This window comes from Papio anubis, chromosome 11 (genome assembly GCF_008728515.1).
Source record: "Papio anubis isolate 15944 chromosome 11, Panubis1.0, whole genome shotgun sequence".
Classification (NCBI taxonomy): domain Eukaryota; kingdom Metazoa; phylum Chordata; class Mammalia; order Primates; family Cercopithecidae; genus Papio; species Papio anubis.
Genome location: NC_044986.1, coordinates 99079509 through 99104598, shown reverse-complemented (window position 1 = coordinate 99104598; position 25090 = coordinate 99079509). Strand labels below are relative to the sequence as shown.

General features: G+C 39.9%; 1 protein-coding gene across 11 annotated transcripts in view; it reads right to left on the bottom strand.

The window, feature by feature from the left end:
• Window positions 1-25090, bottom strand: part of ACBD5 (acyl-CoA binding domain containing 5) — a 48841-nt gene that overhangs the window by 19164 nt on the left and 4587 nt on the right. For 4 of the 11 annotated variants that reach the window (XM_009214149.3, XM_009214144.4, XM_009214148.3 and 1 more), the window contains exons 3-9: window positions 21918-22038; window positions 18626-18698; window positions 10037-10151; window positions 9903-9935; window positions 6475-6609; window positions 4753-4953; window positions 1722-1828 (exon numbers count right to left, since the gene is read on the bottom strand). In XM_009214149.3, coding sequence (XP_009212413.1) covers window positions 1722-1828; window positions 4753-4953; window positions 6475-6609; window positions 9903-9935; window positions 10037-10151; window positions 18626-18698; window positions 21918-22038 — 785 coding nt within the window. The remainder of the gene's footprint in view (window positions 1-1721; window positions 1829-4752; window positions 4954-6474; window positions 6610-9902; window positions 9936-10036; window positions 10152-18625; window positions 18699-21917; window positions 22039-25090) is intronic. The other 7 variants (XM_003903490.4, XM_021943133.2, XM_003903489.4 and 4 more) reach the window with 3 other exon arrangements.

The window sequence follows — 25090 nt, the reverse complement described above, 5'->3', positions numbered from 1 at the left end:
AAACTCATGGAGATAGAGATACAATGAATGAGATCTAGTACCTGATAGCACAGCAGAGTGGCTATAGTCGGCAATACTTTGTTGTACATTTTAGAATAACTGAGGAAGTACAATTGGAATGTTTGGAACACAAAGAAATGATGAGTGCCTGAAATAATGGATACTCCATTTACCCTGATGTGATTATTACACATCATATGGCTGCACCAAATTATCTCATATGCCCCATAAATATATATTTATTATATTTTTTATATTTTACAAAAATAAAGTAGAGATGGGGGTCTCGCCATCTTGCCCAGGCTGGTCTCAAACTCCTGGCTTCAAGCAAAGTTCCTGCCTCAGCCTCCTGGGATTACAGGTGTGAGCCACCGTGCCCAGTCTAACACATAAATATATACACCTACTATGTGCCCATTAAAATTAAAAATTTAAAAATTAAAATACCGCTGTCATCATTATCAGAAAAAGTTGAGAAAAAGAATTCATGGATGTTTTATAATTTTTTTTTTTAAGTTTTCTCTTCCAATACTGGATCTTAACTGAAACTTAAAAATTATTTCCACTAAAAATTTCAATCCAGTGAATTACAGTCAATGTGAAGAACAGACTTATTTGTCTGAACATTATTCAGGCCAGGCTCGGTGGCTCACACCTGTAATCCCAGCATTTTGGGAGGCCGAGGTGGGAGCACTGATTGAGGCCAAGAGTTTGAGACCAGCCTAGGCAACATATCAAGCACCCATTTTTAGGCTGGGCGCAGTGGCTCACATCCGTAATCCCAGCACTTTGAGAGACAGAGGCAGGCAGATGACTTGAGGCCAGGAGTTTGAGACCAACCTGGCCAACATGGTGAAACTCTGTCTCTAATAAAAATATAAAAATTAGCCAGGTGTGGTGGCACATATCTGTAATCCCAGCTACTTGGGAGGCTGAGGCAGGAGAATTGCTTGAACCTAGGAGGCAGAGGTTGCAGTGACCCAAGATTGCGCCACTGCACTCCAGCCTGGGCGACAGACGGAGACCCCATCTCTAAAAAACAAAAACAGCCGGGCGCGGTGGCTCAAGCCTGTAATCCCAGCACTTTGGGAGGCCGAGACGGGCGGATCACGAGGTCAGGAGATCGAGACCATCCTGGCTGACATGGTGAAACCCCGTCTCTACTAAAAAAAATACAAAAAACTAGCCGGGCGAGGTGGCGGGCGCCTGTAGTCCCAGCTACTCGGGAGGCTGAGGCAGGAGAATGGCGTAAACCCGGGGGGCGGAGCTTGCAGTGAGCTGAGATCTGGCCACTGCGCTCCAGCCTGGGCGACAGAGCGAGACTCCGTCTCAAAAAAAAAAAAAAAAAAAAAAAACAAAAACAACAACAAAGAAGATCATTCAATTTTCCTGAACATTAATACATGTTTCAAACATAGGGACTAGCATAAAAAGTGTTTCCTCTGCATCCCCATCTCACGTCTCCTAGAATATTTATAAATACATGTATATTAATAGTTATATTGGAATAGTTATTATTAATTTTTCTTTCTTCGACTTTTACAGAATTTTATGTATTTTTCAATTCGGAAAACAATAGTTTAAAATACAAATGTTTAAACATTTTAGGGGTATATTTTCAAAATGAAAAATAGCATGTATATTTGCTACTAACGGAAGTTATGCATTGAATTCTAAGACACCACTTTGAAAATACACCAATCAGAAAATGTCATTTTTACCTCTTCTTGTCCAAATTGTTCCATAGAATCACAGTAAACTTCACTGTCTGAATCACTTGTCAAATGCTGAATTCCTGTAACATCTTCAACATGATCATCAATTATATCTAAATATGAACAAAAGTGCAGATAGGGTAATTATACTCTAATAGAAGAAAAACAAATTTATTCCTTTGTTTTTTTGAGATGGAGTCTTCCTCTGTCACCCAGGCTGGAGTGCAGTGGTGTGATCTTGGCTCACTGCAACTTCTACCTCTTGGGTTCAAGCGATTCTCTTGCCTCAGCCTCCCAAGTAGCTGGGATTACAGGTGCCCACCACCATGCCCAGCTAATTTTTGTTTTGTTTTGTTTTTGAGACAGAGTTTTGCTCTTGTGGCCTAGGCTGGAGTGCAATGGCGTGATCTCGGCTCACCACAACCTCTGCCTCCCAGGTTCAAGTGATTCTCCCACCTCAGCTTCCCGAGTAGCTGGGATTACAGGTATGGGCCACCACAGCTGGCTAATTTTGATTTTTTAGTAGAGACAGGGTTTCTCCATGTTGGTGAGACTGATCTCAAACTCCTGAGCTCAGATGATCCACCCGCCTTGGCCTCCCAAAGTACTGTTTATTTTTGTTTTTTGAGACAGAGTCTCGTTCTGTCGCCCAGGCTGGAGTGCTGTGGCATGATTTTGGCTCACTGCAACCTCTGCCTCCTGGGTTCAAGTGATTCTCATGCCTCAGCCTCCAAGTAGCTGGGATTACAGGCGCATGCCACCATGCCCAGCTAATTTTTTGTATTTTCACTTGAGATGGGGTTTCTCCATGTTAGCCAGGCTGGTCTTGAACTTCTGACCTCAGGTGATCCACCTGCCTCAGCCTGCAATAGTGCTGGGATTACAGGCATGAACCACCACACCCAGACAACTTTTGTATTTTCAGTAGAGACGGAGTTTGACCATGTTGGTCAGGCTGGTCTCGAACTCCTGACCTCAGGTGATCCACCTGCCTCGACCTCCCAAAGTGCTGGGATTACAGGCGTGAGCCACCGTATCTGACCTTTATTCCATTTTCAAAATTCATCAGCCTTATATTATTTTTATACTGAGAGACAAATTTATCAAGCCACACTGTTTAAAATTTACCAAAACTTTAAATTGAGTTGATAATTTTTATTTGAAAATATTACAAAATATTTTTTCATTGAATTCCATAAAGACAACCTAGATGAAATCTTATAAAACCTAATAACCCTTTAAGAGAAAATTACCTACCAAGCAGGATGCCTAAATGTAAGATCCAACTAGGTAAGTTTGGTTCTCTCATTAAGAAATGGTATTTGTTGGCCGGGCGTAGTGGCTCACGCCCGTAATCCCAGCACTTCGGGAGGCAGAATAGGGCGGATTACGAGGTTAGGAGATTGAGACCATCCTGGCTAACACAGTGAAACTCCATCTCTACTAAAAAATACAAAAAAATTAGCTGGGCGTGGTTGCGGGCACCTGTAGTCCCAGCTACTCGGGAGGCTGAGGCAGGAGAATGGTGTGAACCCAGGAGGCGGAGCTTGCAGTGAGCCGAGGTCGGGCCACTGCACTCCAGCCTGGATGACAGAGTGAGACTTCGTTCAAAATAAAAAAGAAATGATGTTTCTCGGCCGGGCGCGTTGCCTCACACCTGTAATTTCAGCACTTTGGGAGGCTGAGGCAGGCAGATCACTTGAGGTCAGGAGTTTGAGAACACCCTGGCCAACAGGGTAAAACCCCATCTCTACTAAAAATACAAAAATTAGCTGGGCGTGGTGGCACGTGCCTATAATCCCAGCTACTGGGGAGGCTGAGGCAGGAGAATTGTTTGAACCCAGGGGGCAGAGGTTGCAGAGAGCTGAGATCGGGCCATTATGCTCTAGCTTGGGCAAAGAAGCAAGACTCTGTCTCAAAAAAAAAACAAAAAACAAAAAACGTCCAGGCACAGTGCTCACGCCTGTAATCCCAGCACTTTGGGAGGCCGAGGTAGGAGGATCACGAGGTCAGGAGATCGAGACCATCCTGGCTAAAACGGGTGCAACCCTGTCTCTACTAAAATACAAAAAAATTAGCCTGGTGGTAGCGGCACCTGTAGTCTTAGCTACTCCCGAGGCTGAGGCAGGAGAATGGCATGAACCCGGGAGGCGGAGCTTGCAGTGGGCCAAGATCGCGCCACTGCACTCCAGCCTGGGCGACAGAGCGAGACACCATTTCACACACACACACACACACACACACACAAAAAAAAAAAGAAATGATGTTTCTCGGCCAAGCATGTTGCCTCACACCTGTAATTCCAGCACTTTGGGAGGCCAAGGCGGGCGGATCACTTGAATTCAGGAGTTCGAGACCACCCTGGCAACATGGTGAAACCCCGTCTCTCCTAAAAATATAAAAAATTAGCCGCATGCAGGCATGTGCCTGTAATCCCAGCTACTTGGGAGGCTGAGGCAGGAGAATCACATGAACCTGGGAGGTGGAGGTTGCAGTGAGCCGAGATTGCACCACTGCACTCCAGCCTGGGCAACAGAGCGAGACACCATCTCACACACACACACACACACACAAAAAAAAGAAATGATGTTTCTCATATGCACTATTATGTATCCCTAAAAATTAAAAAATAAGCCAGTGCGTGGCTCAAACGTGTAATCCTAGCATTTTGGGAGGCCAAGGCAGGCAGATCACTTGAACTCAGGAGTTGTAGACCAGCCTGGGCAACCTGGCAAAACCCTGTCTCTGTAATCCCAGCTACTCAGGAGGCTGAGGCAGAATTGCCCAGGAGTTCAAGGCTGCAGTGCGCCTTGACTATGCCACTGCACTCCAGTCTGGGCAACAGAAAGAGATACATATATAACCCTGGCCCTAATTTACGCTCTTTCAAAACCATAAACCCTTATAATATTAATAAGCCCTAAGATATTACTAAAGAAGAGATTTTTAAATTCAAAACTAATCCTAAAGATCCTGTAATTACTAAAAGACTATTCATAGGAAAGAGGCTGGACACAGAATTACTTGGGGACAATACCTTGGTGAATACAAACAGCAGATTTTCCAGTTTGCCCCAAGTTTTCATCAACAGGCTTTACTTCTTCAGTGCTTCTGCCATTCAGGGAAGAACTGGCATGAATGTCATTCTGTATATCCTGAACAAAGCCATCTTTATCATAGCCATTAGTGACAATGACTTCCAAATTCTTATGGTCTGCTGACTTCATCATTTTCTTATCTTTTATGAGAAAATGGAGAGATTCATAAAAGTTCACAGTAGGTTACCTTCTGCATACCATGTTTTAATACCCAGATGTCATTTCCCTAACCTCACAATCCCTTTGAAGGGTTTCCTACTTGGATCAAAGAGAAGGCATGCTTCTTGAAATGCGGTTTACTATAGGCTGAGAGCTCACCCAAGCTATGTTGGCTTTAAAACTGTTTCAGTTCCCTGTCAATCTTCTAGAGTTTCTTTTAAAAAGTAATCTCTCAAAGTCTTTTTACTCCCTTAGGCATAAGCAAATTGCTCTTCCACATAGCTGATAAAAAGGACCTTTAAAGAAGGCGCTCCTTGTCATACCTTACTGGAAAGGGAAGGCAAAACTAAGTTACGCAGTTTTTGGTTTTCTTTTTTTGAAACGGCGTCTCACTCTGTCACCCAGACTAGAGTGCAATGGCACGATCTTGGCTCACTGAAACTTCCACCTCCCGGGTTCAAGTGATTCTCCTGCCTCAGCTTCCCAAGTACCTGGGATTACCGGCGCCTGCTACCATGCCTGGCTAATTTTTGTATTTTTAATAGAGATGGGGTTTCACCATGTTGGTCAGGCTGGTCTCGAACCCCCAACCTCAGGTGATCTGCCCGCCTCGGCCTCCCAAAGTGCTGGGATTACAGGCATGAGCCACCGTGCCTGGCCGCAGTTTGTTGTAGTGTCTTTCTGCCTCCCCTTTTGAAAACAGTCTTCCCACATGTCATTGGTATTCTAACAGAGCCCTCAATGCTCTAAGCCATAATTCCAATGTTCCTTCCTCATGAAAACTTATGCCTGTAGGCCTAAGTTTTGCGATGGCTCATGCCTATAGGCCCAGCACTTTGGGAGGCCGAGGTGGGCAGATCACTTGAGGTCAGGAGTTCAAGATCAGCCTGGTCAATATGGTGAAATCCTGTCTCTACTAAAAATACAAAAATTAGTGGGTATGGTGGTGCATGCCTACAATCTCAGCTAATTGGGAGGCTGAGGCAGGAAGACGGCTTGAGGTTGCAGAGGGTGGCAGAGGTTGCAGTGAGTCAAGATCATACCACTGCACTCCAGCCTGAGCGACAGAGCGAGACTCCATCTCAAAAAAAACAAAAAACAAAAAAAACTTATGCCTGTATCCTATTCTCTGGATTCCATTCTATTTTTGGTAAGATATTGAGAGTCTAACTTGTCTCCTGTCCTTAGTAACTTATGCAGATTCATGTTGGAAACAACACCTTAAAATACCACACGTCTAATGCAGCATTTCAGGCCGTCCATTTGGAGGAGAGGCCTATTCTTGTCAATCTTCAGTTAACACCTACTCCATTTATGCATAAGGTTGGTTGTTCCTTTCTCTGTAGCAGAGCCTTTCAGTCCACAGCAAACCTGGTTATAAGGTCAACAGCTTATATCCCACCACCTGCTCCAATCTTCTACAATACCAAATCAGCCCAAATGTCTTCATACCCTCTTAGTTTATTTATTGTAAAATTACTAACTGATTATCCAAACATTACCATTATCACTTTGTTCTGCTCCTTTCACTTCTTCTTGGGCCTCTTCTTCCTCAGACTCAGCTCCACTGTCACTGCTTTCAGCTTTACCATTAACAGTTTTGGTGTTTGGAGTGGAAGTGAGAACATTACCAAGATCTAAAACATGAAATGACCACTTAGTCACAATGTGGTAACATACAATTATACCATAATTTCCAAGTAATACTAATACAATTTACAAATAACTAATAAAATAATTGTGAATTAAAATGTTAGTTATATATATAAAATAGTATTATTTTCTTTGACCATAAACATACATATATTACATAGACAAATTCCTTCAATTATCACCTTATGATGAAGCTATCTTAAGTCCTTTCTGAATCAGGCAGAAAGTAAATTATTTTTAAGTTAATATCAATAAAAATAAAGTTCAGAGATCAATGGATCTTCATACATGGCAAATGAAGAGATACTTCCTATATGCTAGCATGCTGACAACAAAAGTACATTTTTGGTTCTACCAACAATCTCATCAATATTACAGTTGGAGTCCACTTTAAAAATTTTATTCCAGTATTACCTTTAGGGCTTCAGGTGCACAACTCAAATTATGTCTTTGTGATATTTAAGTTTTTTCTTAAAGTATCCACTGATGTGATCAATCACTTACAAAAGCAAATTGTCCAAGTGGCCAAAGCTATATCCTGAGAGTAACATCAGAGCTTCTCAACTTTAATGTGCATACGAACCTCCTGAGAGCTATTTAAGATGCAGATTCTGAATTCATAGGTCTGATCTAAGATTCCGAATTTCTATAAAGATCACATTTGTTGCTAATGCTGTTGGTTACTGGACACTGTTTTGAGAACATGAATTGAAAGACAATATTTTTGAAGTGACAATACTCCCCAAAATGATCTGCAAATTCACTGCAATCTCTATCAAAATCCAAGCTGGCATTTTTGTAAAAATTGACATGCAGATTCTAAAATTCATATGAAAATGTGAAGGATCAAGATTAGCCAAAGCAATCTTGAAAAAGAACAAAATTGGAGGACTCATCATTCTGATTTCAAAACTTACTGTATATGTATATTCTGAAAATGGCCATGTAAAACTGATACATCTGTTCTATTGGACCTAAATGGCTACTTTTAAGAAAATGCTTTGTTTAGGAAAAAAAAAGCAAGATTGCAAACTATCTTGCAATTTGGTAATATCTTACAAAATTACAAACATCAAACATTTCTAATTCCATTTCTAATATTTCTTACAGATATGCTTTCACATATATGAAATGACAGATGTACATGGTCATTCTCAGCAGTATTTTCTGAAGATCTGAAGGAGTAAATAACCTAAATGTCCACCAGAATGGCTCAGGTTTAAAAAATTATGGTGAGGGTCCACAATCCCTTACTTACAACCCTTGGATCCAGATATGTTTTGAAATCTCAAGTTTTCTAATTTTGCAAAGGTTATATGGTACATATGCCATTTGGTATATTATGTAACACATCCAATAGAGTCTAAGGCAGCTCTCACTAAAAAGAGAAAATACGATTTTTGCAGCAAAACATATAAATAGTTACACTAAAGAGGACAGAGACTCAAAATACCCTCGTTTTACTTTAGGTCAGATTTTGCTCCCCAGATTTTTAGTTCATATCAGACATGTTTTGCTGCCAAATGAGTTTACCAAAAAACTTCTGATCTTCAAAGATTTAAAAAATTTTAAGTTATAGCTAGGAAGCTGTGAGCCTGCACCTTTATTACTATTATTTACTCTTCTTTGTTTTATAATTAGCTGTTTAAATATCTGCCTCTGGCCAGTGGCTGGACACCACTGCAGCAGATCCAGATTTATTTCTCTCTGCATCCTAACATGCCTGACATACAGAAAACATTTAATTTTTTTTTTCTGGCAGGGCACAGTGGCTCATGCCTTTAATTCCAGCGCTTTGGGAAACTGAGTTGGCAGGATTACCTGAGGTCAGGAGTTCGAGATCAGCCTGGCCAACATGGCAAAACCCCGGCTCTACTAAAAATACAAAAATTAGCCAGGCATGGTGGTGCACACTTGCAATCCCAGCTACTTGGGAGGCTAAGTCAGGAGAATTGCTGGAACCCAAGAGGTAGAGGTTGCAGTGAGCCGAGATGGGACCACTGCACTCCAGTCAGTGTGACAGAGGAAGACTCCATCTCAAATAACATTTAGTTTTTTCTGAATTGAATAAGCATGCCTTGTAAGAAGGACTACTTGTTAATATTTGACTTCTGTAAGCAAATCAGATGTAGAATGATGTGACAGAGTTATGCCCAGTAAGCAGTCAGTACTACTTGCACACAGTTTATTACCGTGACAGGTTCAAGGACTGATTTCAGCACAGGAAGATTACTATTCTGAAATGCTGCCATTACTGTCAATTATTAAAAGATGTCTTATAAATAGGGATGACAAGGAAAAAAAGGGGATGCCAGGTAATTTTTATTTAAAGGGTATACAATTTTCTCGTAAATTGACTCTTGTGGTCTCATTTCACCCTGCTTTCTAAAAAAATTTCAAGATCAAATGTTTAGTTAATACTAACAAATCTTGCATTTTATTCAACTCCTACAAATATGCAAAACATAATCCTTTAAATCCTTTGTGTACATGAAGACAAAATTCTACAAGAAAAAAAAAACAAACTGCAATCTGTGCAGAGATGCTTGAACTGAAAGAAGAAAAAAAAAAAAAAAAAAAAAAAAAAAAACAAGCTAAATGAACTGTCTTGCATTAGCTTACTATACTACAGTTAAACCATACTCTAAACACATCCATTTTTAGAGACAGCATCTCACTCCATTGCTCAGGCCGGAGTGCAGCAGAGTGATCTAGGCTCACTGCAACCTCCACCTCCTGGGTTCAAGTGACTCTTGTGCCTCAGCCTGCCAAGTAGCTGGGATCATAGGTGTGTGCCACCATGCCTGGCTAATTTTTGTGTTTTTGTGGAGACGGGGTTTCATCATGTTGTTAAGTCTGGTCTTGAACTCCTGACCTCAGGTGATCTGCCTGCTTTGGCCTCCCAAAGTGCTGGGATTACAGACATGAGCCACCACACCTGGCCAACATATCCATTTTAAAATTAGCTAGTAAACCATTGAATTCAATGTACTATTAATTTAATTCTCAAAGCAAAATAGAAAACATGATCTATCAAAATAAAACCATGAATTCTGCTATAATTTTGAACATACTAAGTAAATTACCTGGTGTATTTTAATAGCTTACAACTTTAGGGTTAAAATTTTAAGGGTTTATAATGTTTTGGAACTTCATACAATGTGTTTGCTTGGAATGAAAACTCCTGGATGACAAGACTGTAAGTTCTATAAGTGTGCAGAATTCTTTTGACATGTAAATTTTAAACAAAACTTTTACATGATTTCATGATTCCTACCTTCTAAACATTTAGAGATTTTCTCCAGTCGGACTGGCATGTGAAAGTAAGAAAAAAAAAAATCAGACATACAAATATTAATATGTGCATAATATATCAGTTGATGAATTTTAAAATAGGTAAAATAGTCCAACCTGAGGTTACATCAGAACTCTTGCCACTCTTTTTGTCCTCGACAATTTCATAAAATGGACCTATGACACGCAGCAGTTCTTCAACTTTCTCAGTCATTGGCATAGTTTCAATAATCTGTAATCAAAAGAAACAAATACTGTGAAATCACAAACTCTTAATTTGATCTCCACTAGTATCAGATAATCTCCTATTTCCAATTTGTCAATAATTTTAAGATTTGACATTCATAATACACTCTCTGAAGGATCTACATTAATTACATACTTTTATTAATGTATACACACTGTGGCCAGGTGAGGTGGTGGCTTATGCCTGTAATCCCAGCACTTTGGGAGGCCAAGGTAGGAGGATGGCTTGAGCCCAGGAGTTTGAGACCAGCCTTGGCAACATAGTGAGACCCTGTCTCTACGAAAAAAAATTTTTTTTAATTAACCAGGCATGGTGGTGTGTGCCTGTGGTCCCAGCTACTCCAGAGGCTGAGATGGGAGGATTACATGAGCCTGTGAGATCAAGGCTACAGTGAGCCGTTATGGTACCACTGCACTCCAGGCTTGGTGACAGAGTGAGATACCATCTCCAAAAATTAAAAAATAAAATAAAAGGAATCCTTTTAAAAAATGTATATACATTCCTAGAAAAGCTTCAAGTATATTAAAGATCTAAAAGCGTTCTCATTTTGAAGACTATTTTACATGAGCTTCATGTAAAATTTTATATAATAACCTATAAATTGTGTATTAAAAACTAGGGGGCAGGGTACAATGGCTCACACTTGTAATCCTAGCACTTCGGGAGGCCAAAGCAGGAGGAGGATGGCTTCAGCCCAGGAGTTCGAGACTTGCCTGGGCAACATAGTAAGAGCCCATCTCTACAAAAAAAAAATTGTTTAATTATCCAGACATGGTGGTACACGCCTATAGTCCCAGCTACTCAGCAGGCTGAGATGGAAGGATCTCTTGAGCCCAGGAAATTGAGGCTGCAGTGAGCCATGATCACACCACACTGCACTCCAGCCTAGGCAACAGAGCGAGATCTTTTCTCCAAAAAAATAAAGGAAACAAACAAACACACTAGGGGCTTTCATTAAATGAAATAGAAAACTGAAGTTAGAATAAAATTATGATGTCTGTTCTTTAACAATAAGGTAGTGCAGTATTTCTAACAGGGCACAAAAGTAAAGTAGGAAATGGCAATCACTTTCAGACACCTTCATAAATATGGGCCAATTTAGAATCATCAAATTTAAAGAGCAAGGTAAATTAACTGAAAAGGTATTTAAACAGCCATCAATTAGTGACTGATCAAAGAAACTAAAGTACTTCTAGATTTGAAATATTTTGCAGATATTAAAAAGAATAAAGTCAGCTCTGTGTGTGCTAATCACAGTATGTTTAATATGATACCAGGGGCCGGGCTCATGCCAGTAATCTCCGCACTTTGGGAGGCCGAGGCAGGAGGATCACCTGAAGTCAGGAGTTCGAGACCAGCCTCGCCAATATGGTGAAGCTCCACCTCTACTAAAAATACAAATATTAGCCATGTTTGGTGGCATGCACCTGTGATCCCAGCTACTTGGGAGGATGAGGCAGGAGAATTGCTTGAACCCAGGAGGTGGAGGTTGCAGTGAGCCAAGATCGCACCACTGCATTCCAGTCTGGGCAACAGAGTGAGACTCTGTCTCCCAAAAAAAAAAAAAGATACCAGAACTGGCTCCTTCGCTCCCTCCTTCCCTTTCTTTCTTTCTTTTTTTTCTGGAGACAGAGTCTCACTCCATCATCACCCAGGCTGTAGTGCAGCAGTATGATCTCAGCTCACTGCAACTTCCACCTTCCGGGTTCAAGCAATTCTCACCTTCAAGCAATTTCAGACACCTTCATAAGTGATTCACCTACCTCGGCCTCCCAAAGTGCTGGGGTTATAGGTGTTAGCCACTGCGCCCAGCCAAAACCCTAAAATTATTGTTCAAACAACATGCTTTTATTTCTAAACCAGATATAAGATGGATCATCAGTGGTCTATGGTAGTCAGCAACTCTGATAGGATTTTGATCTGAGACATGCTCATCAACACCATTCCCCACCGTGTTATATGTGTAGAAGGAGGTTGTTGAGAGAGATTACACAGAATGAACTATGTTAACAATAACTGGTTCTAGTGATTATAATTTAATTTTACAGCTTGGAGTAAATTATCTGATTGTTGCTCCTCTGAATGTACTGTGAAAGGAATGCTTTAATCACAAAATTTCTTTTTGCTAAAGGAAACATTTGTTATGAGGCTAGGGCTATGTGAAGAAATGTTTTATTATTTATTATAAATATCTGAGCTGTAACATATTTGAATTATAATAATAATTCTGAGAATCAGATTCAAACCAGGAGAAAGTTGTGACCAAGTCACAACTAACAAACGGCAGAGAAACAATTCAAACATAAATCAGCACCCTTTACACTATCCCATGCCGCTGTAATATCAAGACTTCAGTCAGCAGAATCTAGTAAGCCAATCACATACCACATCCTGACAAGCAAGCAACATCTCTGTTTCTCAAGGCTTATTAAAAGATCTCTTTCTTAACTTCGTCCTTATTTTTAAGGCTACTAAATTCAGCATCTGGGTTTCTCATGCCCCACAGGGTAAAAGAGTAAACTGTGGACTTGAAATGTCAGCATGAAATAAAAGGAGTATCCATTGGCACTAAGGAAGTATCAACTGAGTAATCATTCTGTCAACAAACCAGAATGTCAGTAGTTAATATAGTGAAGACACAGTAACCAAAGCAAGACACATCCAAAATTGATGAGGTTACTCTCTTTGGTTTTTCTTTTTCTTTTAGATTCAGAGGGTATATGTGCAGGTTTGTTATAAGGGTATACTGTGTGATGCTGAAGTTTGGGCTTCTATTGATCCAGTCACCCAGTACCCAATAGGAAGTTTCTCAGCCCTTGCCTCCACCCTTTTGAAGAGGTTATTCTCTGAGGAAGAAACTTTAAACATACACAAACCAAGAATGATCTCAGCCATTTGCAAAATTATCTCCCTTACACCAATGTTGAAATACAAGAAATGGTGTACATGTACGCACATGAGATATAGACCACACACACACACACACACACACACACACAAGCAGACACAGACAAATCTCAGTCTAGGTAACTACTACCTACCCTCAGAGAAGATGTTATCTAAACCACCCTTGTCCAATCTGCAGTCCTCAGGCCGCATGTGGCCCAAGATGGCTTTAAATACCCAACACAAATTCGTAAACTTTTTTTTTTTCTTTTTTTCTTCTATAGAGACAGCGTCTCACTCTGTTGCACAGGCTGGAGTGCAGTGGCACAATCTTGGCTCACTGCAGCGTCTGCCTCTGGGGTTCAAGCAATTCTTCTATCTCAGCTGCCCGAGTAGCTGAGACTACAGGCACACACCACCATGATCGGCTAACTTTTTGTATTTTTAGTAGAGACAGGGTTTCACCATGTTACCCAGGCTGGTCTGAACTCCTGACCCCAAGAGATCCACCCACCTCGGCCTCTCAAAGTGCTGGGATTACTAGCTGGGATTACTAGCTTGAGCCACTGCGCCTGGCCCAAATTCATAAACTTTCTTAAAACATTATGATTTTTTTTTGCGATTTTTTTTTTTTTTTTTTAGTTCACCAGCTATCCATGTATTTTATGTGTGGCCTAAAACAATTCTTCTTCCAGTGTGGCTCACAGAAGCCAAAAGATTGGACATCCCTGGTCTAAAGTTACAAGTTAACTATGCTAACTTAATATATTATAACCCAAGCAAATGAAGAATGTTTTGACAGAAATATCTGGTAAGCTGCATGGACACCAGAAAAGCAGCATCCAAAGCACAATAATTCTTCTAGGTCTATCCAGCACGTTTCCTCAGTGATAGACATCATTTCTAGATGATGAAAATATACTGGAAAGGTGTAGATATACTCTAAGAAAGCGAAGACTAAATTTCTCAGGCTTTTTTGGTCCAAAATGACCACATCTCTTAAAGCCATCCAAATCCCAACGCTCTACTCTCTGTACAACAGAATCACTAATTCAGTCTCCCAAGCGCTTCTAACCTTTTGAAGAGTGACCTAGATATCAGTCCTGAGTATGCTGATCACTAGAAGCCTATCACTCACTCTAAGAAACTAGCATTCGTTTTCCCCCTCAATATGCAAAAGATGTTTACTATGAGTGAAACCTTAAAACAAAAGCCAACCCTCAGTACTCAGAGAAAGTTGGTGTTCTTGGTGTTCTAGAGTTGTTGAGCTATGGACTAGACCCTCGGCCATAGTAACTTTCAGGTTCCTTGTTTCCTTCCTTCCCTTCCCTCCCTTCCCTCCTTTCCATCCCTTCCCTCCCTTCCCTCCCTTCCTCCCTTCCTCCCTTCCTCTCTTCCTCCCTTGGACTAGACCCTCAGCCATGACAACTTTCAGGTTCCTTGTTTCCTTCCTTTCCTCCCCTTTTCCTTTTTCCCTTCCCTTCCCTTTCTTTCCTTTCCTTTCTTTCTTTCCTTTCTCTTTTTCTCTCTCTTTCTCTCTTTCTTTTCTGAGACAAGAGTCTCACTCTGTTGCTCAGGCTGGAGTGCAATGGTGTGATCTTGGCTCACTGCAACCTCCACCTCCTTGATTCAAGTGATTCTTCCGTCTCAGCCTCTCTAGTAGCTGAGATTACAAGCGCCTGCCATCACACCCAGCTAAATTTTTGTATTTTAGTAGAGATGGAGTTTCACCATGTTGGCCAGGCTGGTCTCTAACTCCTGACCTCAGGTGATCTGCCTGTCTCAGCCTCCGAAAGTGCTGGGACTACAGGCATGAGCCACCACGCCCGGCCGAGATTCCATCTTTAATGGGACCATTCTCTAATCCTCCCTGTATTACAGCGATTATCCCAATCTCTTAGAAATCCTGAAATAATTAGTCTGGGGTCATCCTGGGGCATTTGTATTTTTTCACAAGATCCCCTAGTGATTCTAATGTGGAGCCAGGGTTGAGTACACCTATCTCTTTTTAAATTCAACAGACATAAGGCACATGATTCAAATGTTAGCTGAATACTCTGGAAATCCCCAGAAGATAGCCTAAATTTGTACCAAAAAAATAGAATTTTGGCCAGGCATGGTGGCTCACATTTATAATCCCAGCACTTTGGGAGGCCGAAGTGGGAAGATTACGGAGTCAGGAGTTTGAGATCAGTCTGGCCAACACAGTGAAATCCCATCTCTACTAAAAATACAAAAGATTAGCCAGGTGTGGTGGTTTGCGCCTGTAATCCCAGCTACTCGGGAGGCTGAGGCAGGAGAATGGCGTGAACCGAGGAGGCAGAGGTTGCAGTGAGCCAAGATGGTGCCATTACACTCTAGCCCAGGCAACAATGCGAGATGCTGCCTCAAAAAAAGATAATTTTATATGTCTATAAATAAACCTTATTGAATTAAACATGCATTTCTCTTACCCCTCAAGCCACATTACTTTCCCTCAAAGCTAAAATCCTATTACGTTATATTAAAATAATGTTTTATTCTATCAAGTTTTTCAGTGACATTTTATGGGACACTTTATCAATTATGAAAAGCAATTTTCTACAAAACATAATTCTATTATGCTAAAATAGTTTTTTTTTTTTTTTAAAGAGATTCTTGCTCTGTTGCCCAGGCTGCAGTGCAGTGGTGTAATCTCGGCTCACTGCAACCTCTGCCTCCCTGGTTCAAGTGATTCTCCTGCCTCAGTCTCCCGAGTAGCTGGGACTACAGGTGCATGCCACCACACCAGGCTAATTTTTTTGTATCTTTAGTAGAGACGGGGTTTTGCCATATTGGCCAGGCTGGTCTCAAACTCCTGATGTCAGGTGATCTGCCTGCCTCAGCTTCCCAAAGTTCTGGGATTGCAGGCATGAGCCACCATGCCTGGCATTAAAAGAATTTTTTATTCAATCAACTTTCTCAGTGATATTTTATGGGGCAACTTAAAAATTATGAAAAGTCACTTTCTACAAAACAGCATTCATTATAAAATATAAGTTAAATTAGTAAGATTGCTGAAACCTCTGACTGCAAAGACATAAAATGAGATTTATACTCTAAAGAATAATGACAGTGACAGGCCAGGCGCACAGTGGCTCATGCCTGTAATCCCAGCACTTTGGGAGGCCAAGGTGAGTTTATCACCTGAGGTCAGGAGTTTGAGACCAGCCTGGCCAACACAGTGAAACCCCATCTCTACTAAAAATACTAAAAATTAGCTGGGCGTGATGGCATGTCCCTGTAATCCCAGTTACTTGGGAGGTTGAGGCATGCACCATTGCACTCCAACCTGGGCAACAGAACCAGACCCTGTCTCAAAAAAAAAAAAAATGACAAAGACTATATTTAAGGAGACAATTTAACAAGTGCTTCAATTAGTAAATTATTGAAATTAGAATAAGTCCCAAATTCAATAATCAAATCTTTGGGATAATGTACTATCCCACAAGATTATTTAGAAACATGCAATTTTATTGACTGATAGTCATAAAGCTAAACTCTAAAAATAATTCAAAAGAGTAATCAAATTTTCAATTTATGGGTATCTTGATATTTTTAGGTTTACCTCTAAAACTGCACTGTAAACTTTGCCATATTCACAATATGCAATGAAATTTTTAAAGTCTGAATGAAAAGAAATAAATTATTTTAATTAAAGAAGGAGTTACAGGTATTTTAGCAGCAATATAGTTTTAATCTTTCTTAGGGAAAAAGGCAGAAGACACATTGCTTCATCGTCCTCCAACTTTAAAATGTGGCTATACCATTAATTAACACAATTGAATAGGAAAAATGGGTAAATTTTACTTAATGTATCAATTCAACTTTACATTATAGAAGCATATCCTAAAAATTATAAAGAAATTTAAGGTTAAAAAAAAAAGAGAGAGAAATAGTTATGAAACCAAAAGGCTTTCGATTATCTTTCTTTCTCTGCTTTTGAAAGGCCTATCTGTTGTTGTGTTATTGACATAGTTAATAGCCAAAAGAACTAAACTCTGCCCTTTGTTACAAAGTCTACCAAATAAAAACTGCAAGAAGGTAACAAAGGGCATGACTATAAGCAGTGTAGAAGAAATTTAAAAAATAAAAATAAAAAAACTAGTCTAAATCTAGTAATAACAAATAAAAATTACTACCAAGATTAATACCATCAAATCATATGGCAAAAAACTATTCTTTTTTACAGATTTTCTTTATGTTCAAAGATAATTTGTTTAAAATTATCAAACTTAGATTTCACAACCTCTGATCCATGTCTAACATAAAAATGGTTAAAGTCTCAGCCGGGCATGGTGGCTAACGCCTATAATCCCAGCACTTTGGGAGGCCAAGCGGGTGGATCACCTGAGGTCTGGAGTTTGAGACCAGCCTGGCCAACGTGGTGAAATCCCACCTGTACTAACAAAACAAAAATTAGCCTGGTGTGGTGGCGTGCACCTGTAATCCCAGCTACTTGGGAGGCTGAGGCAAGAGAATCTCTTGAACCCAGGAGGCGGAGGTTGCAGTCAGCCAAGATCATGCCACTGCACTCTAGCCCAGGCAACAGAGCGAGACTCCATCTCAAAAAACAAAAAACAAAAAACAAAAACAAAAACAAAAGTTTCTATGATCATCTTTAAAAGTCATGATTTCTTCATATACTTGCTCCTCAAAAGAATGCCTTTGACACACTTAAAAGAGCTAGTTAAAATGAACTTCCCTGCTTACTAGTTAGCAGAGAACCTGAAAACTTATGCTTCTGAAGGATCTATGTACTCACAGAAAAAAACTTATCTTATTATGCTTCTGAAGGATCTATATACTCACAGAAAAATGTGACTTCTTACAGAATTCCAGTGATGAGAATACCTACCTCAATTTATGAGTGAAAACTGGCATGAGAACATTATTGAACTAAGTAAAAAGCTCCAAAGCAGAAATACTTTCAAGAGAGTCCAGCTACTTCCCTAGACTCCTGAGTAAGAGACTTCAATATTTTCAAAGATTACTATTTCTACACTTCTTAAGAAGTTGACTATAGAGAAAGATAGGGGAGATTAAAAATCAAAAAACAGGCTAGGTGCAGTGGCTCATGCCTGTAATCCCAGCACTTTGGGATGCTGAGGCACGTGATCACCAGCCTGACCAACATGGAAAAACCACATTTCTACTAAAAATACAAAAATTAGCTGGGCGTAGTGGTGTGCACCTGTAGTCCCAGCTACTTGGGAGGCTGTGGCAGGAGAATCACTTGAATCTGAAAGGTGGAGGTTGCAGCGAGCCAAGGTCGCGCCACTGCACTCCAGCCGGGGCTACAGGGCAAGACTCCGTCTCAAAACAAAAACAAAATAAAACATCACATCATCACAGTGTTATATATCTTAAGGAAAAAACACTTATCTTAAGATGAACTTTAATGAAGCAGAAGAGTCCTAATAAACCCAATAATCTAGATTCTATTGTATAACATACTACAGTCTCCTTAAAGCAAAGCAACTAATTTGTCTGATAACCAAATTAAATTAGAGCTGCTCTGAATTTTCATTTTAACTGTGAATTATTTTCCCTACCTTTTTCATTTCTTCAACATATGCAATCATGGCTTCCTCTTTGGTCATATCACCCAGTGAACTCCAAGCATCCCTAGAAATGAAAATATCCACATAATGACAAAGAGACATCTGATTTTTCACTGCTCAGAATACAATTTATAGTTGATGCTATAGGGTTACTAATTAAAACAGGCTCTACTTAAAGCCATAACAGGATTGTCTTAAATGTGCCACCATGAAGAAAATTATCACAGCAAATGAACTAGCAAATTAAATAGTATTTAAAACAAATAAGTATATAACCCATCTATGTAGTAATATACCAGAGACTACAGACTATTCATAAATATTTGATAAGAACTCTTCAGTTTTTATATTATTACAAAGAACAGTAACAGAAATAAACATTTTAGAAAACTACATTGCTTCTCAGGCTTTCGCTAAGATCAAGTGTACAAGACTACATTAATTGTCGCAGGCATATTTTCTTTTTCTTTTTAATATAAATTTCTCAATAAAACTCATTAAAGACCAAGCTGCTAGAAAAAATTCTAAAAGGACTGTAACACTCAGGCGTTTTTTTTTTTGAGATGGAGTCTGGCTATTATTTGTCCGGGCTGGAGTGCGGTGGAGTGGCTCACTGCAACCTCCACTCCTGAATTCAAGAGATTCTCCTGCCTCCCAGCCTCCTGAGTAGCTGGGATTACAGGCATCGCCCCCACGCGATAATTTTTTGTATTTTGGTGGAGATGGAGTTTCACCATGTTGTGTTTCTCGAACTCCTAACCTCAAATTGATCCACCGCCTTGACCTCCCAAAGTGCTGGGATTAGAAGGATGAGCCACTGCGCCCAGCCAGCCATGTTTTAAATGAATAGACATTTTGGTTAAAAGGTTCTATTAATGTAAATAAGAGCCTAACTTGTACATTTGAACTGAAAAAGGAAATGGTTTCTCACTTCTAGGATACTGAAAATGTAAGAGACAGGAAATTTTTAAACCCCTAAATAATAATAGTTCTTTCAAATTTTTGCCCGACGTGTAAACCTTCCTTTTTATATGTTTTTCCCCGAAGGTGTTTAACTCCACCAAAGGTCAATTCTAGGGGGAAATATGAAGCAAATAATTAAATCTTCTTAAAATGGGTAAATCAAATCATATTAAATAATATTTAATACTACTAAAATTAAGTTATATTAAATAATAACATATTACTATTTCATTTAACCTGTTATTTTATGACAATTCATAAAGATCTTAAAGGAAAGTAGAATACTAAGAAATCTTAAAACAAGCTTAGGCACTTCCAATTCAGGGTGAAGAAACTGAACATCACAATGTGTGGACAAACAACAAACAAAAACGGGCTGGGTGCAGTGGCTCACGCCTGTAATCCCAGCACTTTGAGAGGCCAAGGTGGGCAGATTACTTGAGGTAAGGAGTTTGAGACCAGCCTGGACAACATGGTAAAACTCTGTCTTTACTAAAGACACAAAAATTAGCCAGGCGTGGTGGCCCGTGCCTGGAATCCCAGCTACTCGTGAGGCTGAGGCAGGAGAACTGCTTGAACCCGGGAGGCAGAGATTGCAGTGAGCCAAGATCACGCCATTGCACTCCAGCCTGGGCGACAGAGCGAGACTCCGTCTCAAGAGAAAAAAAAAAAAAAAAACTGGTGTGGCATGGTGGTTCACACATGTAATCCCAGCCAAGGCAGGTGGATCACTTGAGACCAGAAATTTGAGACCAGCCTGGGCAACACAGGCAAACCCCGTCTAGGAAAAAATTTTAAAAATTAGCCGGGTGTGATGGCACAAGCATGTGGTCCCGGCTACTAGGGAGGCTGAGGTGGGAGAATTGTTTCAGCCCAGGAGGCAGAGGTTGCAGTGAGCCGTGATCGTGCCACTGCACTCCAGCCTGAGTGATGGGAGTGAGACCCTGTGTCCAAAAAAAGTGTGGGTTTTAAAACATGCTTCACCGCTGGGCGCAGTGGTTCATGCCTATAATCCCAGCACTTTGGGAGGCCGAGGCAGGCGGATCACCTGAGGTCAGGAGTTCAAGACCAGCCTGACCAACATGGAGAAATCCCATCGCTACTAAAAATACAAAATTAGCCAGGCGTAGAAGCACATGCCTGTAATCCCAGCTACTCAAGAGGCTGAGGCAGGAGAATCGCTTGAACCTGGGAGGCAGAGGTTGTGGTGAGTTGAGACCACGCCATTGCACTCCACCCTGGGCAATAAGAGCGAAACTCCATCTCAAAAATAAATAAATAAATAAAACATGTTTCACCAATTAGCATATTCTGTTCATAATGTACAGTCTAAAATTGACTTTTCTCAGACATTTGTGAAGGTTTCAATTGTATTAAGAATATCAACTGTTACTCAACTGGGAAAACAGCACAGACGGGTACAGGTATCTGTGTCTGTAATTCTTTTAATTTATAGTTTATAATTCTTTTAAGTATACTTTTTAATTTAGAATTCTTTTAAGTATACAAAAAATCAAATTTCTATTCAATTACAGTAGGTCAGAAGTGACGGCTTAGAGAAAAAGTTAGCGTGGCAGTACCTGAGTCATATTCCTAGTTACTTATTATCTTCAAGGCTCAACACAAACAAGGAAAAGCCATTATTTTTCTTGGAGGCAAAAGAGGCAGTTAAAGTTTGTTTCTTTAACTTAGGTAGGGAGTTGCTCTTGCCTTTTAAAAAAAAAGAGAAAAACTCCATAAAAGTAAAGATTAACTGAAAATGCTTCTTTATCTTTGATGTACCTATCCCTTTTGGTTTCACTATTTTTCTCTCCTCCCCAAGATTTTCCTATTTGTGTAAAATTGTACTAAGAGCACCTGGAAAGGCTGGGCATGGTGGCTCACGCCTGTAATCTCAGCACTTTGGGAGGCCGAAGTGGGTGGATCACCTGAGGCCAGGAGTTTGAGACCAGCCTGGCCAACATAGTGAAACCCCGTTTCTACTAAAAATACAAAAATTAGTTGGGTGTGGTGGCACACGCCTGTAATCCCAGCTACTCAGGTTGCTGAGGCAGGAGAATCACTTGAACTCAGGAGGCAGAGGCTGCAGTGAGCCGAGATCCTGCCACTGCACTCCAGCCTGGGCGACAGAATGAGATTCTGTCTCAAAAAAAAACAAAAACAAAAACAAAAAAAAACCTGGAGGATAAAAATTGCACCCAATACCTAGATACCTAGGATACTTCCTGCACAGAATAATGTATAACCACTTAAGTAACAGCCATATGATAATTATGTCATTAAAATTTAAATTCTTACATAGCTCTACACAAAAAATTACCATTTATATCTTCCAATAGGATCCCAAAATCCAGGCCTTGAAAGTTTACAGGGTCCTTCAGTTGCCTGCTTATAGAAGCTATAAAATTTAAGCATCATTTCATTTGTTGGCTGGAATGAACCTGTTGGAAACACACATTAAATACAGATCACCTGGGGAATACAACTGATAATCTAAGGTTATAATTAGCTTAGCTATACTAATAGTGATTTTATATTGCATTAATACTTTAGATAATGATTTATTTCTATCTTATAGAAACAAAAGTTATGGTTCTGTCAGTTGTTTGCTTCTTTGATTTCAAAACACTCTGAGATTTTAAACTTTAATAGCAACGCCTAAGATGGTTCAATGAATAAAACAATACATGAATAGACATGCAGTAGATACAACCAAAATAACCAGCAAATGTCTCTTTAAAAACATACTAAAATATAGAATAACTATTATTAAGCAATCATAATAAGGTATTTTTATTCAAAGCTTATGACAAATCAAAACTGACTAGCGTAAGTGAAAAAGTTACATGTACACTCTGCCAAATTTCAAATTCTCAGTAGACAAGGAATTTGGGGCTAAAGCCAAAGAGTATACACTATGGTAGAAAAAGAATTAATCTAAGACAAAACAGATTTCTCACTTCCTATCGCTGTAATTTTGGAGACATCAATTTGATGATAATTCTTCATATATGTTTCTAGCATATCCATAATTTTTCTCATGTTTAAAACTTTTAAATTGGCCAGTTGTGGTGGCTCATGCCTGTAATCCCAGCACTTTGTGAAGCTGAGGTAGGCAGATCGCCTGACCCTCAGGAGTTCAAGGCCAGCCTGAGCAACATAGCAAAACCCTGTCTCTAGAAATAAACACAAAAATTAGCTGGGTGTGATGGCACACCCTGTAGTCCCAGCTACTCAGGAGGCTAAGCAGAGAGGATCTCCTGAGCCTAGGGAGGTCAAGGATGCAGTGAGCTGTGATCATACCACTGCACTACAGCCTAGGCGACAGAGAAAGACCCTGTCTCCAAAAAAAAAAAAATTCAAATTGTATAAGCAAGTGTTATAAGTTGTAGTATTCTCAATAACTGAAAAATTGGAATGTTAATGTTTTCTAATAAATGTTTAAATAAGATATATAAATGTAACAGGACAATATATAACTATAGCCCTAAAAAGTTATATTGTAGAAAAATATAAATAATGGTATAAGTTCCACGATCTACTATAAATTTAGAAAAACAAGTTTAAAAACAACATATATAATATGATACATTTTGGCAAATATTTATATACATAAAAAGTACAGTAGAAAGATAAACATAAAATATTTAAAGACTATCTCTGAATAGTAAGTATACAGATTCTTTTCCTTTTCACTTATCTGTTTTTAAAAAAGTTTTAATCAGTGTATATTACCTTTATAACAAAATTATAAAAATAAAAATAAAAATTGTAGCAAGATTTTTTTAAAGTTTGTAAATTGCATAAGCTAGCAGTTTATAAGAGCTGTGTGGGCTGGGCACAGTGGCTCACACTTGTAATCCTAGCACTTTGGGAAGCTGAGGCGGGCGTATCACCTGAGGTCAGGAGTTTAAGACCAGCCTGGCCAACATGGTGAAACCCCGTCTCTACTAAAACACAAAAATTAGCTGGGCATGATGGCAGGTGCATGTAATCCCAGCTACTCAGGAGGCTGAGACAGGAGAATTGCTTGAACTCAGAAGACGGTGTTTGCAGTGAGCCAAGATCACACCACTGCACTACAGCCTGGGCAGCTGAGCAAGACTTGGTCTCAAAAAAAAAAAACCTGTGGAAATTACCACACAGATAACTAAACTGAGAGCTGGTGTTTCAGGTTTGGCCGAGAGTGCATAATTAATTCTCAAATCACTATAATAATTATCTGTATAATATATGCACATTTAGGAGTACCTAATAGATACAGTGTTTTAATAACATAAACCTTTATAAAGCAGAGGGAAAAAAAATGGAGAAACCACAGTTTAAAACGGTCACTTATTTAAATAACACAAATCTAAATTTAAAAGATCAAAAGTTTAATCTCAAAGTATCTTCAGTAAGTCAACCAAATAAGTTTATTGGCTTAGGTGAATTATATTAAAAAAACAAAAAACGAGATCATTTATTGAGTGTAGTCTGTGTGTAAGACAAGTAAGATTTCTGTTCTCAAGGTGCTCATACATGATGTATTTAATATGTATTTGAAATATTAGCTAAGAATTTAAATTTTAAAAGGTTAAGGTCATACCAAACATAGATGCCATAGGATTCATTACTATTTCAGGCCTTAAATAAGGATTGAGCAACAAGGAACAAAAAACTCCAAGATCTTGCTCTTTGCATAATGATTCAAAGCAAATCAAATGGTTTAAAAGTAGTATTACAAAAATATTTATAATTCATTACAACAAACTTCTGCTTCAATTAATATCAACTTAGTTTCAAGGGATAACACTATACTGGATGTTGTCCAACACAGTTACCACTTGATAGGGTATCTTTTTTTTTTTTTTTTTGAGTTGGAGTCTGGCTCTTGTCACCCAGGCTGGAGTGCAATGGTGCAGTCTCAGCTGACTGCAACCTCCACCTCCGGAGTTCAAGCGATTTTCCTGCCTCAGCCTCCCAAGTAGCTGGGATTACAGGAGCCGGTCACTACACCCAGCTAATTTTTGTATTTTTAGTAGAGGTGGGGTTTCACCATGTTGGCCAGGGTGGTCTTGAACTCCTGACCTCAGGGCCTGTCTCAGCCTCCCAAAGTGTTGGGACTACAGGTGTGAGCCACCATGCCTGGCCTGATATGTTATCTTTTTTTTTTTTTTGGAGACCTAGTCTCTGCCGCCCAGGCTGGAGTGCAGTGGCAGGATCTCGGCTCACTGCAAGCTCCGCCGCCCCGGTTCATGCCATTCTCCTGCCTCAGCCTCCCCAGTAGCTGGGACTACAGGTGCCCGCCACCACGCCCAGCGAATTTTTTGTATTTTTAGTAGAGACGAGGTTTCACCGTATTAGCCAGGATAGTCTTGATCTCCTGACCCTGTGATCCGCCCGCCTCGTGATCAGCCCGCCTGGGCCTCCCAAAGTGTTGGGATTACAGGCGTGAGCCACCGCGCCGGCGGATAGGGTATCTTAAAACTTTGCAGGCCGGCCACGGTGGCT